At 66.2% G+C, this 18990-nt stretch overlaps 1 protein-coding gene across 2 annotated transcripts; it reads right to left on the reverse strand.

Annotated features, from left to right (window-relative positions):
- Positions 1-513: 513 nt before the first annotated feature.
- NCAN (neurocan) lies at positions 514-15832 on the reverse strand. Of its 2 annotated transcripts, XM_064469440.1 has the most exons (15): positions 15557-15832; positions 9460-9539; positions 7935-8336; positions 7470-7644; positions 7255-7382; positions 6661-6954; positions 5485-6324; positions 4179-5399; positions 3484-3600; positions 3121-3234; positions 2856-3014; positions 2667-2749; positions 2425-2569; positions 1509-1691; positions 514-1398 (listed from the first exon to the last, which is right to left on the reverse strand). In XM_064469440.1, the coding sequence occupies exons 2-15, from the start codon at positions 9530-9532 to the stop codon at positions 1250-1252; spliced, it is 4083 nt and encodes a 1360-aa protein (XP_064325510.1). In that variant the 5' UTR covers positions 9533-9539; positions 15557-15832; the 3' UTR covers positions 514-1249. The 2 variants fall into 2 exon arrangements, with proteins under 2 accessions (XP_064325510.1, XP_064325509.1); XM_064469439.1 differs by lacking the exons at positions 7255-7382; positions 7470-7644; positions 7935-8336; positions 9460-9539; positions 15557-15832 and having other exon boundaries at positions 514-1394; positions 6661-6973.
- Between the last annotated feature and the right edge of the window lie 3158 nt (positions 15833-18990).

Below are 18990 nucleotides of genomic sequence, written 5' to 3' on the forward strand. Positions count from 1 at the left end.
CCATCAGGAGCTGCTGGGAGCTGACGCTCCGGCCACCGTGACCCCAGGAGGGGAGTGGGGGGACTGCGCAGCGCCGGAGGCCACCGGAGCCCCAGGTGGTGACTGTCACATGCTGATGGATGGCAGCCGGGATGGGGGCCGCAGCCCCTGCACCCATGGCTAACACAGGCACCACCCTGATAAATTCATCAGCATCTCTGCGTCTTACCGGGGCTGGCAGGGAAAGCTGCAGCCGCGCTGCTCACCACCGGCAACGCACGTGGCAGCCGCCGCCGGCGTGATTCATGAGCTCTTGGCTCGTGCCGCGAGCAGGCGGCGGGGCTGGCACAACGAGCCCTGGGAGAAGGATTGCGTTTGCTTAAAATTAATTTAGTGGCGGCGAAAGGAGGCAGATGGAGAGCGCTGGTAAGGCAGTCCCCGGCCAAAGCAAGGCAAGGGAGCAAAGCAAGGGGGACCATGCCCTGGGTCCCCGCACTCCCCCTGCCCCCAGGAAACATGGGGTTGGAGCCACTCAACTGTTAAAAAAATTTATTAAAATGTCCAGCAGTACAGAAAGGCAGAGTCAGAAATGGCACGGGGCAGGGACGGGGAGGGGGCTCGGGACACGGCAGTCACGTCGCAAACAGCAGAGATCAGAAAGCGCCGTACACACACACACACGCCAACTCCAACGGGGACCCGACGACGAACGGAAAGGGAAAATAAAAATCAACCCCCGAAACCAGGTGGCAGAGCAGGACGCCGGCCCCGGTGGCATCGTCCCCTCGCCGGGCAGGGTCCCCGTGCCGGCCGCAGGGATGCCCCACGAGCAGGACCGGGGGGCTGGGGTGGGAAGATTGGGGGGGGACTGCTAAAAAATTGGAGCCACCCTGGGCCAGTGAGACACGACGGCCAAGGTGGGAGATGGGGGGGGCTGGCGGATTAATCCCCCTCCTTTGGGGAGGGGGGGCAGAGCCCAGCCGGGGAACAGACCCCACGCGGGGATGGGGGATCCCTGTGCAGGGCTGGGGGCTCGACCCCGGGTCGGGGGGGCTGAGCGTGGGGCATGCAGGGAGGGCTGGGGACGCACACGCAGCCGCCCCCTCCGGATCCTATTCCCTATGGGGCCGGGCATCCTAGGAGCTAAAGCCAAGGTGGGGTTATAAAAGAGGGGGTGGGTGGGAGGGGGGGCAGGAAACGTCACCACATCCCGTCGGGGACCCGGCTGGTCCCAGGGACGGGGGCCCTTGTGCTTCCTCATCCCCCGGCTCTAGAAGTAGTGGCCCTCCTCCATCCAGTCCAGCCGGAGGTGCTTGCGGTGTTTTCGCCGCTCCTTGCGGGGTTTGTGGTGGTGGTGCTGGTGGTGGGGGTGGCTGTGACGGTGGCGGTGGTGACGCCGCGCTCGGTGCGACCGCCTGGCTAACGGGGGCAAGGGAGGGGACCCGGGGGGGTCAGGGACCGTGGCCCCCGGGAGGGAGCCGGTCCCTTGCCACACACCCCCAGGACCCCCCCGCCCCGTCCCCACTAACGTTTTGTGCAGAGGATTTTGGGCCGGTCCCACTTGCCGGTGCTGTGGCACTTGATGGTGGGCACGTGGCGCTGGGTGAAGCCCTCCTCGCACTGGTAGCGCACGCTGGAGTGGATGCTGTACTTCTCCTTCTTCTTCCCCACGGTGAAGGCATTTGCCACCTCCGGCGGGGGCCCGCACAGCACTGGGGAGGGGGGAAGAGACCCCCATCACCCCCCTGTCACCAGGAGGGGACAAGGGGGGACCCTGCCGATGCCACCGGTTCTCTCCATGAGCTGGATGGCTTTAATGAGGGGCTCCTCCGACAGGCTGGCAGTGAGGTGTTCCCCAGGATTTACTTAATTAATGGCCTTATCGGGGCGAGCGCATCGTTAACAGGCGGCCGGCGGGAGAGGGCAGCGTGCTTCTCCGGCTCGCAACGAGCAGCTGGAGGTTAATATAACTTTCAAGATAAGGAATGAGGACGTAATAGTTTTAATGGTGGCAAATTAAACAAATTAAAGTGGAGAGGGAAGAACAGACTGTGGGGGAAAAAAAAAAAGGAAAGATGGAGATTAAGGGGAACTGCTTGAGTTTTCCTGGATGAAGGGCTGGGAGAGGTTTTTCTGAGGATGAGGAGGTGCCCAGGGGGCTGTGGGATGGGGATGGAGACACTAGGAGCTGCGGGATGGGTATGCCGGGGGCTGTGGGATGGGGATACTGGGGGCTGTGGGACGGGGATGGAGACGCTGGGAGCTGCAAGATGGGGATACCAGGGGCTGCAGGATGGGGATGGAGACACTAGGAGCTGTGGGATGGGGATGGCGGGGGCTGTGGGACAGGGATGGAGACACTGGGAGCTGCCGGCCGCGGATGCTGGGGGCTGTGGGATGGGGATGCCGGGGGCTGCGGGACGGGGATGCCGGGGCAGGCAGTACCTGTGCCTTTCTTGCAGATGTAGGGCAGGTTGTAGTTGCAGGGCACATCGTTCCACTTGCCGATCTCGTGGGATACCAGCACCACACAGTCCTCACCGCCCGCAAAGAAGTTGTCAGGTTGATTCTCCCGCCAGTTCTCGTATTGCTGGTGGGACACAAGAGACCGTGAGAGCCCTGCAAGCCCCACACCCTCTGAGCCCAGCACCCTGCACCCCAGGAGGAGCCACCTCCAAGGCTCTCACCAAGCCTGTGTTGTCTGTCCACTGGAAGTCCTGCTCCACGATCCTGTCATTGAGCCCGATCCAGGTGTTCTCGTGCCCAAAGCCTATGGAGAGAAGCACCCACGTCTCACACGGTGAAGGCGAAGAGCACCCAGGGGTGCTGATGCTTGGAGAGCTGCGGGACGGGGTGCTATCCCCCCCGCCCCGCACCGTTGATGAAGCTGTGCTCCTCCTGCGAGTGGATGCTGGTGAGGTGGCCGGCGCGGCGGCGGCAGTCCCGCTCCGCGTCCTCCCAGGAGCGCCGGCGGGCGAAGTAGCGGTAACAGTGACCCTGGAACTTGTGCCAGTTGTGGTCGCAGCCCTCCGTGTCTGTGGGAAGATAGGGATGGTGGGGACGGCGAGGGGAACCGGACCCCCAGCACCCCAGGGGAGGATGCAGGGAGCAGCTCCCCATGGCAGCTGCTGCGCTCCCCACCTTTCTCGCAGCGGCTGCCGCCGTAGCTGGGCAGGCAGAGGCAGACGAAGGAGTTGACCTCGTCAATGCAGGTGCCGCCGTTCTGGCAGGGGCTGGACAGGCAGTCATCGATGTCTGCGGGGACACAGACATCGATGTCTGTGCAGAGACCCCCGCCGCCACCACCCGCCCAGCCCACCGTCCCCTCTGCCAGCACCAGTGCCAGCAGTGACCGAGGATGGGCGGGGGGGATCCAGCAGGACTTAGAGCCCCAGCTCTATTCCCCTCCCCACTTCCAAGTGTGTCCGCTGCTCCGTGCCGTGCAGGCAGGTGCAGGCAGGGACGGATCCTGCCCTGGCACGGCGGGATGCTCCGGCTGCTCACCGATCTCGCAGTTCTCCCCGGTGAAGCCCGGGGCGCAGCTGCACCCGCAGACGGTGCCGTTGGCTCGGCAGGTCCCACCGTGCAGGCAGGGGTTGTTCTGGCAGGGGTCAGCCGGAGCTGCGGGGTGGGAACGGGCACCCTGAGCCAGGGTGGGGGGGGACACCACAGCCCCCACCGCCTTCCCCACCAGCACCCAGGGCCTGGTCCTGCCCCGGCACTGCTGGCTGCCGCACATGAACCCCGGTGCCTTTTTTTATTTCCACCTTGCTGTGGTTTTACTCTTTAAATATATTTGTCGCCTTTGTGCCAGCCGTGGCCGGGCAGTGTGTGCTGTGCATTCCCCCACCAGCAGCTGCCTCTCGAGCTATTATTATTAGCAAGTGCAAATATTAACGAGGATGCTTTCCCAGCTCATGTTAATAGCTTGGCTCCATTTGAAAAACCCAGGACCCGCTCCCAGCCCATCACAGTTGGCAGAAATTTGCCGGTGAGTAGATTGGCTTGGGTAAAAGGAGAGACAACCACCCCCTGCCCCCCCAACCGCTGCCTTAAAACCAACCCTGTGGGTTGGCACAATGCTGTGGCAGCCTGGGGGCGGGTCGACCTCGAGGTCCTCCTGCCACCCAGCCCCTTTCTCCCTGTGCCCATCGGCTCTGGGTGCCCGCAGCACCCCGACCCCGCAGCACCATGCTCACCGTGCCAGCTGGCGTTGCCAGCGCCCGCCCAGGCCAGCAGCTCCCGCTCCTCCATCCCCGGCTCCTCGCCGCTCCCGCTGTCGGCGTCCAGCAGTGGGGACCCCCCCAGTCCTCCCAGCAAAGCCGCTGTGGAGGGCTCGAAGAGCGGCCCCGAGCTGGGGGACTCGGGCACCTCCGGCACCCAGGGGTGGGGGGCAGTGGGTGATGGCCAGGGGCTGTGGGTGGGCAAGCTGGAGGGCGCGGGGGTCTCTTCCCTCTTCACCTCCCCGGAGGCATCCTCATCGCCGGGAGCTGTTGGTGCATCCTTGTGGCTGAGGACACCCGGCGAGCTGGGGCTGGTGGGGGGCTGCCGAGGGGCCGGGGGTGGCAGGAGGAGATGCTCCGCTCCCCCCAGCTCTGGTGCAGCGTGGCTGGTGGGCTGTGGGGCTGTAGGGGCAAAGCTCGCGGACCCCTCCTCAGCTGCTGACTCCAGTGTATCCACCTCCGCTGGCTGCTCGGTGTCAGCCCGTGGGGTCACCTCGCCGGCCGTGGAGGGGGGCGAAGGCGAGGGGATGTCCCATGTCGAGGGGGATATGGTTGTTTCGCCACTTGGCTCAACTGAGCCCTTCTTAGCATCCCCGTATGTGGCTGGCTCCTCGTGGCTGGGCTCAGCCGGCGGCTCGGCTGGCCCGTGAGGAGCTGTGGGGCTCAGCCCCTCCCGGGGCAGGGGAGCAGCCACCTCAGTGGGGCCAGGAGTGGTGGGGTGCCCCATGGAGGGACCCACTGGGTGGAAGAAGGTCACCGCTTTCCTCTGCCTCTCCAGTGAGCTGTCACCCGGGGCCCCGCTGCCGTCACCGCTGTCACCGTGGGGCTGCGGGGCCATCTCGGGGCCCTCGGCCACCAGCGGGGCCGGGGGCATTGGGGGGTGCGGTGGGACAGAGCCGCTGTCCTCCTGGGAGAGGACGTCTCCGGAGAAGTCCTTGGTGGCATCCACGGGTGGCCGGGGAGAGTCCCCGCGGGCGCTGGGGACACGGGGCTGAGCCCCCACCGTGGTGGTGTCCCGGTGGCCGAGAGCATCGTGGGGAACTGTGGAGGCAGGCAGGGACGGGGATGGCAGGGGGGGTGTCTGTGCGGGGCCCCTGGGGTTGTGGGCAGTCGTGCCCGTGTTCAGCCACGGTGAATCTCTCTGGGAAGGTGCCTGTGGTGAGGGGGACACCGGGGCGGTGGCCGGTGCCATCAGCTCTGCAAGAGACAGCACAGCCATGGGGTCCCCGAGCCAGCACAGCCCCTGCCAGGACCCCCCCAGCCGCTTTCGGGCACCACTTACCGGGGCCGATCTCCTCCTCCACCGCGTTGGAGGGTGAGTAGGTGCCCTCCTGCCAGAGGCTCTCGGTGCCGGCGCGGGGGATGCTCCACGTCTCCACCGCGTTGGCTGCAGCCCCCTTCACCTCCAGGGCCAGGACAGGGAGGTGGGTGACTGTCCCCACCGGGTCTGCAGCCACCGTGGGGTCCCAGCTCTGCCGCTGCAGCTGGAAGTAGCGCCCGTTCAGCCCGGCGTAGCTGCTCCTCCTCGGGGCGCGGGAGCTGGCCGGTGGGGTGCTGGGGGTCTCTGCTGCCGTGCCAGGGACCGTCCCCAGCCCAGGCGGTGCCGGCGGCGAGCCGGTGATGTGCTTTTGGGTTGGGCTTTGGGGCTGCGGTAGGAGGGCGGCCGGGGGCTCCTCGGGGCCAGGGGCTTCTTGCACCGGCAGTGCTGGGCTGGTGCTGGCTGGATCCTGCCAAGAGCTCACCGGCGCATGGTCCACCACGTTGAGAGCTTCATCCTCGTGCGGCCATGCTGGCGAGGAGGCCACGGTGGGAGGCAGGGATGTGCCATCGCCCAGCCCCGGGCCGCGAGCCACCGGCGCCCACGACGGTGCAGCCCCGGGGAGGTCACCGCGCTGCGCCGCTGGGCTGCTGCTCGCCGGCCGCAACTGCTCGTCCTCATCCTCACCCAGCCCCACGGGCCCTGGCTGCAGCAGGAGTCTGTAGCGGTCACGTGGGGTGTCCCGGGTGTCCCCCGACGTGCCCAGGTCCTCGCCGTGCTCCACCAGCACGTTGTCGCTGCCCGGCGGGTCGAGCGTGGGCAGCACCGGCTCCTCCGGCTCCCTCTGCCCCGCGGCCACACGCGCTGCGGTGAGACCACGAGCGTCAGCCATGCCAGCGGCAGGACCAAGGGGCAGGACAGGCATCTGAGGCGTGAATGGGGACCCACATCCCGCCCCCCCGCCCCAGGGTTTGGTGCCAGGCACCACATCCCCCAGCCTTGCACCATGCCAGGGTGATGCATGGAGCTGGGCTCCCTCCCAGCGCAGCTCTCCTCATTTATCTCATTAATTCCCCCATTAAATATTCATCCGCAGCAATTTTCCCAGCCATGCCCACCGATTCCAAGGGAAGAAGGGGCAGGGCTGGTGTGGGGTCTGGGGAGAAACATGGTGCCAGCATTGCGGCTGGTGCCCCTTACCTTTATAGCAGTAGGCATCGAATTTGGAGGCGGCGGGGGGGAAGCCGGTGCGGTTGGGGAACTGATAGAGGGTCCTGACGCCCGAGGCCTCGCCTCCGCATTTCCTGCGCGGAAGCCTGATGGGGTAGCGGACGCTGCCGTCGGCCAGCCAGCCCGGGTCGCACTGGTCCAGGCCCTCGCGCCACGCCAGGTAGAGCTGTCCCGTGGTGGCTAACGAAGCGCCCCGGCTCTGGCAGTGCCTCTGGGCCCCCCGCCAGGTGAACCGCCCCGGCACCGTGGCATAAAACACCATCCCTGCAAGAGAGCAGAGCCCATTGGGGATGCAGGGACAGAAAGATGTGACGGTCCCGACAGCCCGAAGGTATTTTTTGGAAGACTCCATGACTTGAGTACGACAGCTGCACCGTGCCACGGTGCACCGGCACCGAGGGGGACACCGAGTGCTGGCACGGCACCGGCACCCATCCCCATAGCCAAACCGCAGCAGGCAAGAGATGCACGGAGATGCCCACGCTCCCGGCCACCGCCATCTCCCCGGAGGGACGTCCCCGAGCACCCGCCTGCCCGGCCCGGCGCGCACCCGGCACCGCTTGCCTCGCAGCTCCCGGGCGTAGCAGTAGACATCGTACTCTTCGCCGGGCTCTCTCCAGCCGTAGCTGCGGACGCCGGGGAGGCTGTTGCGGTCTCCGTAGCAGCCCGGCCGGGAGAGCGTGATGGGGTACCTGCCGGAGAGGGGCACGGCAGACGCTCAGCTCCACGGCCGCCTGCAGAGAGGTGCGCCCAGCTGGCAGCCCATGCTGCACACTTACCGCACCGTCTGGTCGGCCAGCCAGCCCGCGTCGCAGTTGTCGTAGCCGTCCTCGAAGGCGGCCTGGAGGTGCTGGGGCGAGGCGATGATGGCCGAGTTGTCCAGGCAGGCACGGCGGGCAGCAGCGAAGGTCAGTGCGTAGCGCTCGCCCGCGGGGCGGTAGTGGAAGACAACACCTGGAAGGGCAGCGGATGGCACAGCTGGCACGGGGTGCAGAGGTGGCACGGCTTGTGCAGGGTGCACGGGGTACACGGAGTACACGGAGTGCACGGCTTGAACGAGGTGCGGGGCTTGTACGAAGCGCAGGGCTCGCGTGGGGCGCAGGGCTTGTACAGGGTGCACGGGGTCCACAGCTTGCGTGGGGCACACAACCCACGCTGGCACCCACGCCACCCCGCCACGGTACCCACGATGCCCCTGCAGCTCCCCCGGCAATGCCGCCCCCGCGGCGCGGTGCCCGGCTCACCCGTCACCTCCAGAGGCAGCAGGTCCTGCTCGTCGTCGATGCCGGCCACCACCTCGCAGCGGTACAGCCCCGCGTCGCTGGCGCGGGCGGCATGCAGCAGCAGCGTGGCGTTGTAGCGGTCACGGGGGTAGCCAGGCAGGGACACCCGGCCCTTGTAGGCTTTCACCACCTTCACCGCGTTGTCCTTGGCCACCAGGACAGGGACATCCTCCCTCTGGCCGGTGGCCGAGCGCACCTTGCTCCATTTGACGCGGGGAGGGTCGGGGGGCTCGTTGGGCCCCAGCGAGGCGGAGGGCTGGAGCAGGAAGAGGCAGGGCAGGGCCACGGGCTCCCCCAACCCCACGCGCACAGCCTCGTGCTGCACCCTGCTGATGTGGATCACCTTCCCATCGTCCTGGGAGCCTGTGGGGAGAGGTGCCCAGATACCACAGGGGTGGGTGGCCGGAGCTCCTGCAGGGCTCTTGTTCGTAGTGGGGAGAGCTGGGGGTATTGCAGGGTGTTGGGGGGTCTGTACAGGGCACCCCTGAGCCTCCAGGGAAGAGCATGAAGCAGGACGCTGTACAGCCTCCCTGTCTAGCGGCTGCAGACCAACTTTGCCAGTTAAATCTGCCCCTCCAGGGCTGAACCCTGACTCGGCCAAGCCCCCAACCCTCCAAGATGCTGCCAGGCTGTAGCTGCTGCTCTGCACCCATGGGTCCCGCACCACTCCCACGGCGATATCAGTCCTCCCCATCCCTGCCCGCAGAGGCGGACCCGCCACCAACGACTTGGTGCCATCCAACCCCTGTGGCACCAGCAGGAAAGCCAACCCCGCACCGGGATAAAGTGTGTCAGCTATTGTGACCCCCTCCTCCTCCTCCTCCCGCACTAATCCTGCCCCATGCAGGCACTAATCCTGCCTATGCAGGCTCTGCCGCCGCAAATCCCACAAGTCTCGGAAACCCCTGTGGCGCGGCTCTCCCTGCCCGCAGCAGGGTCGGGGGGATGCTCCCCACAGAGCCCAGCTGGCTGGGGACCAGGGACAGCCACTAATCCCCGCCTGGCACCTTCCCTCCCCCCCAGCTCCCCACCCTCCATCGCACCCCATGCTCTTTGCCCACCGGGAGACACGCGGGGAGGGTACCAGGGTGGGGGGGATCCCAAAACCCACCCTGTGCAGCAGGATGCTGTGATGCCCCCGCAGATGGGGGGGACATGGGGTCCCCTGACCAGAGACATGGCAAATCCGCGGGGGGGCTCAGCTCCGCAGCGGGGAGGGTGCCACCAATGGGATTAAGTATTTAAGGTCTCGCCTGCGGGGATCCCAGCGTGGGGGGTGTCCACGGTCTCCTGGGTGGCTTCTCCCTCACTAATCCCCCGCAGCCCAGGGCAGGGAGCTGCGGGGGGGCAGGGGGGCTACAGCCCGAGCCCTCCCCTGGTTATTATTCACCCTCACTATTTATTATGGCTGATACAGTTCATAATTTGCTGCTGTTTACCATTATTGGCTAATTAACCCCGGCTGTGGAGCACTGGTGGCACTTACCCAGGACGGCGATGGGGAGGAGGGAGAGCCCGAGCAGGAACCAGCAGCCGGCATCCCCCATCACATGGACCATCCTTGACCTGCAACGAGAGCGGAGGGGGTGGGAGGCCACCGCTTGCCCGCTCCCTGCTTGTTCGGCAACATCATCTGGCCATAAATCACGGCGGGGCCACGCTGACACCAACCCCCAGGAGCCGCGGAGAGAGCAGGATTAGCCCCACTTAGCAAGATGCCATTAGCTTGGAGAGAGTTGGATTTCACTCTCGGCACGAAGTCGCTGTGGGGTTGGGATGGAGGACGGGGTGCCACCCATCGTCACACCGAGCCCCCAGCCGCGGCGCGTCCCTCTGTGTCCCCTGCCACCACTGCCACCCACGGTGACATCCCCGCACCCACCCGCTGCACCGCTGGAGGTGGGACACGCACCTCCATGGTGGGGGCAGCAGGCAAGCCCGGGGGTCCCGCAGCCCCCCAGCCCAGCCGCGGCAGAGCTGGCAGCGTGGGAGCCGGCCCTTGCTCTGCCCCCAGCATTAACATGCAGTGGACGCCTCCGGCTGTCGGAGCCGGCGTGCGGCGCGTGGAGCACAAAGCCGGCACCGCCGCTCGCCGAAAATCTCCCATCCATCTGTTTGACTGCAGCAACGATTAGTATTTTCTAAATCATTTGGTCTCCGGGCTCGGAGGGAAGTTGGATGGATCGCTTGCCGGGCACGGAGACAACCATCACCCGGCGCCCACCACAACCGTCACCCGGCCTGGGCTCTGTTTGGGGTTATTTTAACCAGGCCCTGGCACCCCTCCGTCACCGAACCAGCCAAGCAGAGGCAGCAGGGATGCAACAGCATCCCCAAACCCCAAACGGGGCCGTGCTGGAGCTCAGCACCACGTGGCCACGAGCTCAAACCAGACCCAGGGTCCCCTGGCGCACCGGTAGATCCAGCATGGAGTTTGTGGTCCCCACATGGGTCCCCCAGCTCTGACACTGACCCCCAGACAGGACAGTGAGCGGGGGAGCACCCTGCTTTGGGGGGGACACCAGGACCCCCCCCAGCCCTCTCCCAGCGGCCTGGAGCCGAGGCTTCAGTTCAGCCCACAGGTTCCCCCATCCCTGATGCTCCATTTTCCAGCCCTTGATTTCTCATTCTGTCCCTTCTGCTTTTATGGGACAAAAATAGAAAGCAAGAGCAAAATGGCAAGAAAAAAGGAGACCCCCCCCCATGTTCAGTGCTGGAAAAGGCCTTTTTGGGGGGCGCAAAAGTACGCTTTATCTTATCTTTTCTAAAGAAGAAAAGCGTTTGCAGCCCCTTCCCTCCCGCAGCAGCTCCCCGGCGCTTTCTGCCTCCAAACCCAGCTGCTGACAAAAGATGAGGAGGTGACCTGACCCCGGCTCCAGCTGTGGAGGGAAATTCCCGGGGTGTGGAGCAGGGACCGGGCTGCGGCTCACTGCACCTTCACCCAGCCACATCCCCCGGGAGCCAAAAAACCCCAGAGCAGCCCCTGGGCTGCTCCACGGCACTGACAGCATGACAGCGGCACCTTCTTCCCCGCTCAGAGATGCTCCGAGGAAGGAAATGCCCCCGGCTCGCAGCCTGGGCAGCACCAAACTTTTCCCTGATTTCCCGCTATAGGGGGAAAAATAAATTGCTGGGCAGGGTAGTGCTCGGGAGGTTCCAGCTCCTCCCCACTGAAATGCTAATTTTGACGTTCTGGGGTGTCAGGAGCTCTCCCAGCACAAACCATAAGCACCGGGGCGCGGGGTGGGGTGGCCCCTGCCTTTGCCGAGCCGCGGCCCCAAGACCCCACTGGATGAGGATGGGGTGGTGGGTGTGGGATGGGGGCGGTGGGTGCAGGATGGGGACATCTGAGACTCTCAGCACCCGGGAAGAAGGGTGCCCTGGGTGCCATGCCTGCACACGTCCCAGGGCTTCGAACCACCCGCGGTCCCTTTTTATTTTGGTCTTTTCACCCATTTTCTTTTTCACACCCTTTGTCACTCGCCCCTGCAGCATCCAGGCGACTTTTCTCATCGAAGGGCAAACAGGACAATTTCCCACATGGGAAAACACTGATCAAGTCTCACTCCCTGACACCTCTTCGCAGCATCTCCGAGACCTTCCCTTCCTCCATCCTCCTCCTCCCTGGCCTGTGGCCGCCCCAGTTCAGAGCAGGGCAGCCCCCATTCCCAGCCACAACCCGGAGCCACCAGCCCCAAACCTCAGGGTCCCGGCGCCGTGCCCTGGCCAGGGTCACAATCAGGGTGGTGGGATGGAGGAGGAGCTGAACGGACCCAAGAGATCCCAAAGAGCTGCATTAACGCTCCAGTGTATAAATACTCCTCTAAGCTTTCGGCTGTTTACCCAGAGCCGCTGTTCTGGAGATGGGTCCTCGCTGAGCAAACGCCGGGCAGCGCCACTGGGTAAACAGCCCGGGGTTTATTTAAATGTTAAACAGAGAAGTTGCTCTTTGGATTTGCAGCCACTACCCCAGCCAGCTGCGGAGCTGGGTGCACGCCGTGCCCGGGCTGGATGCATGGGACTGTGGTCCCCGACCCTGCCAGGGGCACCCCAGGCTGGCAGCACAAGGGAAGCGGGTGCTGCCAGTGGTGAGGGGCTGGGCGACGAGGGGCTGGGGGGCCGTAGGGCTGCAGGGCTCTGGCTGCACTGCCACCTTCCCTAACATCAGCATTTCTGCAGGTTTTGCTTTTGCAGCAGGGAAGGTGCAGCGGTGGGAAGGGTTGGCCCCACCAGCAGCACCCGCTGCCTCCGGGAACCCAGACCACAGGTAGGGGAGTCCCGGGCTCCCCCCACCCAAGGGACAGGACACACAGCCACAGCCTGCTGCTCCCTTGGGGCCACCCAGCTGGCACCCCTGCCCTCAAAGTACATGGAGACCACATTCCCGGTGGCACTGCAGCTCCGCTCCAAGCCACGGAGACAAAGGAAGGTCCCTGCCACGCTGCGTTCCCCCCCAGCCCCTCACCGGACCCCCAGCTGCCGCCTCTGCTGAGCCCGGCCCTGTGCTGAGCCAGCAAAAAGTTTATCCCAAGGTCAGGGCAAGCGGCACCGCAGCCTCCATCTCTGCTGGTGCCGGAGCCACCACACGCCGTGTACCCTGCGCGAGGACCCCCATGCTGCGCAGGGGGCTGCCGAAGCCAGGCAGCGTCCTCCCAGCCTCGGCGCCTCATTAATTATTGAGACCGTCTCCTTCCCACCTCCTCTTGATCCACTAACCCACAATCCAGCTCCGGCAGCGCCAGCGAGGCAGCCCCAGGCTGGCACGGCTGAGTCCTGACCCCACGGTACCACCGGGATCGTCCCTGGCCGGATCCCGGCTCCCCACCGCAGGCAGGGGAACGCTGCTGCCAGCATGGCTCAGCACCACCAGCCTCTGTGCCAAGCAGGGGAAGCAGCACCAGCCCCATCCCGCTGGGGCGGGATCCGGCCGGGGTGCCCATGAAAGGGGCCGCGGGCTCAGCCATGCCGGGTATCACCGCGCCATCCCCACGGGTGACAGCAAGGCGAGGAGGGTGGCACGGGGAGCCAACGCTGGCCAAGACACCGCCAGCCCGAGGGGCTGAGTTTCACGGAGGGGTGTCTCTCTCTGCAGTCAGGGCGATGCCACGGGCTCAGGGCACAGCGACGTCCCCGGTGCCATGCAGCTGGGCCCCCTCGGGGACAAGAAGCACGTCCCCATCCCCCGAGCGGCCCAGCCCCAGCCAGGGGAACGTCAGACGAGAGAAATTTAAAATAACGCTGGTGCAAAGCTGCCCCCCCCCCCAACCCCGACGAACATTTTCACATCTGTCACTAGCTGTCACCTCATGAATAATTCATCTGCTTCATGAATATGCAAAGCCGGGGCTGGTGATTAGCTTCAGCTGAAACATAGCTTAATTTCTCACAGGCCATTGGGCGCTGGGATGACCTGGCCAGTTTTGGGGGTCTCTTCTCGCCCCAACCTGCCCCGACCCATGGGCTGGGCTGGGGGCAGCTGCGGCGCCAGGGATCCCCAAGGAGCAGAGGGGACATTTGGGACCATCGGGGGACACAGGCTTGGCATGGGTGGGAGGGAAGGGGGGCACTGCCCACCCACCCAGGCAGCCTGGATGCAGTGGGACAGGGGTGCCACCACGCCGGGGATGCCCCAGCCCTGGGGGTTCCCCCAGCTGCCCCCCCAGCCAGGGCGCAGACCCTGTGACCTCTGCTGTCCCCACGGGTCACTCCAGTCCCCAGCACCATCAGCACACACACGGCCGTTCAGTGCCCACCCACCCAGCGTGTCCCCTCCATCGCGGGGCTAATTCTGCACCCCCCGCGCCCAACCGTGCCGGAGCCACCGGCCCCCCCGCAGCACCCACCTCCCTCCCAGCGCCACGATGCCTCCGCCACCCCAACGGGGAGGGGGGCGTCCGCTGAGGGCCCCCCTAGGGCTGCGCGGCCGCGGCGGGAGCCCGGCAGTGGGGCCGGCTCCGCGTCCCCTCCTCTCTGCCCACAACAAAGGAATTCTGCAAACCTCGCTGCCGTCACATCTCACAGGCAACGTGATGCTTCCCGCTCCCCCCCAGCCTGCGAGAATAAATTAGCACCTCAGAAAACTGTGATCCCGTCCAATATGGGCCCTTTGCTGGGTGCGATTTTTATTAGGCAGACAGTCTGCAGCCTTTATTTTAGAATTTGCTCTTCTTTTTATTTTTTTTCCCCCCTCCTGGCTTTCTGTCTCTCCCCAGGAAACTGAAGCCACTGCCGGAGCTCCAAAGCCGGCGCAGGATCGTGGCAAGCCCCCGGCCCCCTTCCCCACGGATCGTTTGGCTGCACACCAGCGAGCGACTCGAAAGCAGCGCTTGGTGCCTGGCACCAAAAGCAGGGAGGAGAACACCGGGCCGGTGGGCCTGGAACAGAGCCAGGCCTCTGGCACCGTCCTCCCCACCGGCACTGGGTTTGCCAAGCCCCCGGGCCGGTGGGTGCAAGGAGCCCCCAAGCAGCCGCAAACCCCTCACTGGTACCCGCACCCGCATCCGTCCATCCCAGCAGCCCTCTGTCCATCCAGCCTGGACTCGCCGCACGGTGTCCCCATGCCAGGCCATGCAAACTGGGACTCATTCTGCCCGTGGTGCTGAGCCCCCACCGCGCTGCCAGCCCTGCCTGCTCCCTGGCAGCCAGGGGCATCCCAGGGATGCAAAACTTCCCGGCTCCCTCCCTGCCGGGGAACCACCGGCAGCACCCACGGGGAACCGGGCTGCCGCGGCGGGAGCTGAGGCGCACCCGGCTCCGGCACCGCAGGGTGACGATTCCCCGGTGGGCACCCATCTGCCCGCACCCACCGCTCTCCCGCTACCCCTCACCCCTTCTCCCTGCCCACTGCCTTGCTGCCAGCTCCGCTGCGGGCCGGGTAGGGGGTCAGGTCACAGCGTCGTGCTGCCTGCCCTGCCGGCGTCCCCAGCCCTGCCTGTCCCACTGCCTCCAGTGCCGGTGGCCCCCAGCCTCTCCCTGTGCCCATATCTCCCAGCCCCAGTCCCAGTGTACCCAGCCCTGAGAGCCCTGGCCCCCACGATGTCCCTCCGAGCTGATGTCCCCAGTGTCCCCACAACCCCAGTGGCCCCAGCCCCATTGTCCACCTACCTCAGTGTCCCCAACCCCTCAGCCCCGACCCCAGCCTCCCTTCCAGCCCCACCAGCCCCAGTCCCAGACCCAGCGTTCCCATCCCTGACAGCCCCAGTCCCCTCAGTGTCCCCATCCCTGACAGCCCCAGTGTCCCCGGTGTCCCCAACCCTCAGTCACAGCATCTCCCCATCCCCAGTGGCAGCATCCCTCATCCCACCCACCCTGGTACCCACAGTGTCCCCCTTCCCAGTATCCCCCAGCCCCGATGCCAGCGTCCCGTCCCCCCCCCCGGCCCACAACCCCCGCATCCCCCAGCCCTGACAGCCCCGTTGTCCCCACCGCGTCCCCCAGCCCGGCTCCATCCCGCTCCTACCGCGGCGGTGTCACCGTCCCCCCGTGCGCTCCCACCGCCCGGTCCGGCCCCGGGCACCGCAGCGGGGGCGCGGCGCGGGCGGTGCCGGTGCCGGTGCCGGTGCCGGTGCCGGTGCCGCACGTACCTGGGGCCGTGCTCACGGCGCACAGGGGGTCATCGCCGCCGGTGGAGCCGATCACCCCGCCGGCACCGGGGGCTTAAAAGCGGGGTGCGGATGGTGGAGGGGGGCAGCGGGCCGGGCCCCCCGGAGGGGGCCGAGCCGGGCCGGGCCGGGCCAATCGCGGCTGGCGGCAGGCGCGGCCCCCCCGCCGGTGCCGCCGGTGCCGCCCGCCCGCCCGCACCTGCCCGCAGCGGCGGCGAACCCGCGCCCGCTCCGCGCCCCGCCGCGCTGCCCGGCGCAGGGCGAGGGGCGGCCGCGCATGCGCCGCCCCCCCCCCCCAACCGGCCTCCCCCCCCCCACTCCCGGCGGGGCCGCCCCCTCCCCATCGAGGGGGGCCGCCCCCCCCCCCCCCGCCGCAGGCACCGCATCCCTCCGCAGCCGGGGTTGGCAGGGGTTTGGGGGGGGTGGGTGTCCATAACAGCGGAGGGGGGGGGTCTCTTCCAGCCCCTCCGCAGCCGCCCCGGGTCGGTGGGGGGGTCGGCGTGCCCCCCCCGTGCACGACCTCCCACCCCCAACCCCCTCCGCATCCCTGCCCTGGGACCTGGCTGCATCCAAGCAGGATTTTAGGGGGGCTTCAAGAAGGGAGGGGGACACCTTCCAGCCTCTCTGCAGCCCCCCCCAAGTCACTGCGGGGGGGACCCCTCTATCCCTGCCCTGGCATTCAGTGGGATTTTAGGTGGTGTCCAAAATTGGGGAGTATCTTCGAACCACTCTGCGCCCCAAAATCCCTTCCAAGCCGTACAGGGTGCAACCAGCAGCATCTGCCACCCCCCACCGGGCCGTAGGGGGTGCAGAGGGGCTGGAAGATGTTGAGGATGGATGAAGGCTTGAAAAAGCCCGAACAACCCCAATAAAATGAGTGAGATGGTTCAGGGAGCTGCGATACCAGAAACGAACCCCAACATACAGGGAAAACCATCGCTGAGCTCTCAGGGAGGGGGTTTGGGGGGGGTGGGGGTCACCTTCCCACCGGTGAATGGAGAATGCCACCCTGTCTCCCACGACTTGGCAACAGCCGGTGAAAAAAAGACACCCCCGCTCTCAATTTCCCCATCGGATGGATCCGTGGAAACCCGAGAGCAAAGTTCTCATTTCCGACTCCATTGTGCCAGACTTTTCGTGGCGTTTCCTGCCTTTTGTGAACCCCCCCCACCCCCAGCACAACCCCGGCATTGCCGGCGCACAGAGCTCTTCTGTTCCCCTTCTTTATGTGGCTGCAGCTGGCGTCCCCGTCCCCGCGTAGGTGCCCGAGCGTGGGGGACAGTGACAGGGGTTAACGCCCCCATGGTGTTCGCCAAGCAGGACTGGGGAGAGGGTCCCAGGGGATCTGCCGGCACCCTGACGACTTCCCGCTCCGAGCGGATCCAGGTGGCTGGTGCTGCCACCCTAAGGGTCTCCATCCCGCTGTCCTGCTTTGGAAAGGGCACCCATGGGTGCTTGCTAGGGTTTCCTAGAAGGAGGGTGCTGCACCGTCTGATGGTCCAGCGTGGAGGAGCGCGGCTCCCGGTGGAGGCAGGACCGCTGCCGGTGTGTGGTGGGATGCGGCCGGCTCCGAAACGCTTGCCCTGCTCGTGTGAGGGCCTGGGCACCCTTTGGGGTGAAGATGCTCCCGCTGCTCCCCGCCACAGCCGGGTCCTGCACCCGCAGCAAGACCCGCATCCCACCCGCCTGCTGCCTCCACGCTGCCCACGGGGCTGCCCACAGCCCGCTGCCCAAACCCTCCCGCTCTCCATCTTCCTAAGCTTCATCCGGAAAGCCAGCAGCGCCGGTGGGGTCTGACCCGCATGATGCATCGTGCACGGGGCAGGGATTAGATGGGTTCATCCAGGACCCGGCTCCTTCCCACACGTGGCAGTAGGGGGGTCCCCCTGGCACCCACCTCCTGTGGGCCACCCTTCGTTAATGAGCACCGGGCACGGTGACGAAGCTGCACCCAGCCTTGACGCAGACCCGCGATGGGTCTGTGGAGTGAAGGGGCTCTGGAGAGAGCAAAGCCGGAGCTGCTTGGGGACTCAAACCTCCCCATGGGCTCAGAGCAGCAAGGGGCAGGTGAGCGGGGAGCAGAGGCACCTCGGGCACCCACCCAACCACCTCCCGGTGGGAAACAGGACCCCGGCAGAGGCAGCGTGGCTGATCTGCCGCCGGCCATTTGTCTTGCTGAGGAAGGTGCTGGCAGAGTTATCGGAGCTCTCCTCTCGAGTGGAGATAAATGTCATAACAGACACCAGCCAGCACGGCTTATGGATGGGGATTTAACAGACACCTCTCCCCCCGCCATCCTCCCTGCGCCGGCAGCTGCTCCGCGCCCGGGGACCACAGCCCACGGTGGGGTGGTGGCAGGGACTCTGCCAGCACCAGTTTGGAGCCCCAGTGTCCCCCTGGCCTGTCCCTCCAGCTGTGAGATGACTTCATGGGGTCCCCCCACCCCCCGGGGCCCAACCTGGAGCCCCGACATCCTGCTGTGCCCATCCTTCCACCTGGCCGGGGGAGCCAGCTATGCCTGGCACGGACGGACGTCCCCATGTCCCCATCGTTGCCTGGATCAGGGCCCCTTCTGCACCCCCAGCCCCATGTGCAGCCCATCCTCGTGGCGTCACCCCAAGAGCACCGATGGCTCTGTCCCAAGCTGCTCCCACGAGGCACCACCCGCCATCGCCGGGTCCCCGCTGCACCCCGTGTCCCCCACCCCACCGGGGACAGGCCGGGCCCCTGTGGCAGCGATGGTTGGGGTGACTCCCTCCCTCGGTCCCGCTCACTCGGCCCCAGCCCCATTGGGTTTTGCACCGGCGTCTGCCAGAGTGAGCAGGGACCCGAGCGTCTTTTTGAGCCCGAATGCTGGGTTTCTGGTGAAATCCTGCAGCAGTGTTGCCGTGACGACCCTCCTGCAGTTTCCATCCAGAGATGTTTTCCTTTGTTGTGACAGGGACACTGGGAGGCGGCCGCCACGATTGGGGTGTGCAGCCACGATGGTGAGGGGCTCTTGCCACGAAGGGCCGGGACCTGCCACTGCCCCCGGGGACACCCAGGGGGGCTCCAGCCCTAGCGTGGGGCTGGGAGGGTCCCCACGGCTCCAGCACAGCTCTGGCTTGGCTCCAGCCACCCAGGGAGGGACAGCAGAGGGGCCAGGAGCCATGTGACATGAGTCTGATAGGTCTCAGCCAGGTCTCGCTCCCATCAAAAGCCACAACAGAGAGGTGACGTGGCTAAGACACGACGTGGGGACAGGCATGGGGACACCGCCGGGTCGATGGGGACCTGAAGGGGTTGGAGGGGTTGGCCCTGCGAGAGCAGGAGGCGAAGCGCCCTTGTCACCCCGATGGCAAAGCCAGTTTGGGGGCAGTGATGCCAGGAGCCTCCTGAGCTCTGATGCTGCCCGGTTTGGCAGCCGGGCCCGCGGT

Source organism: Phalacrocorax carbo, chromosome 19 (assembly GCF_963921805.1).
Source record: "Phalacrocorax carbo chromosome 19, bPhaCar2.1, whole genome shotgun sequence".
Lineage (NCBI taxonomy): Eukaryota > Metazoa > Chordata > Aves > Suliformes > Phalacrocoracidae > Phalacrocorax > Phalacrocorax carbo.

What these genes read in the sequence shown, in the direction of transcription:
- NCAN (XM_064469440.1), bottom strand. Translation starts at nt 9,532, where the DNA reads ATGGTCCATGTGATGGGGGATGCCGGCTGCTGGTTCCTGCTCGGGCTC. An exon ending in CGGGGAGAACTGCGAGATCG is followed by an intron (nt 3,235 to 3,483) that starts GTGAGCAGCCGG and finishes GTGTCCCCGCAG; the next exon opens with ACATCGATGACTGCCTGTCC. An exon ending in GGAGCACAGCTTCATCAACG is followed by an intron (nt 2,750 to 2,855) that starts GTGCGGGGCGGG and finishes TTCTCTCCATAG; the next exon opens with GCTTTGGGCACGAGAACACC.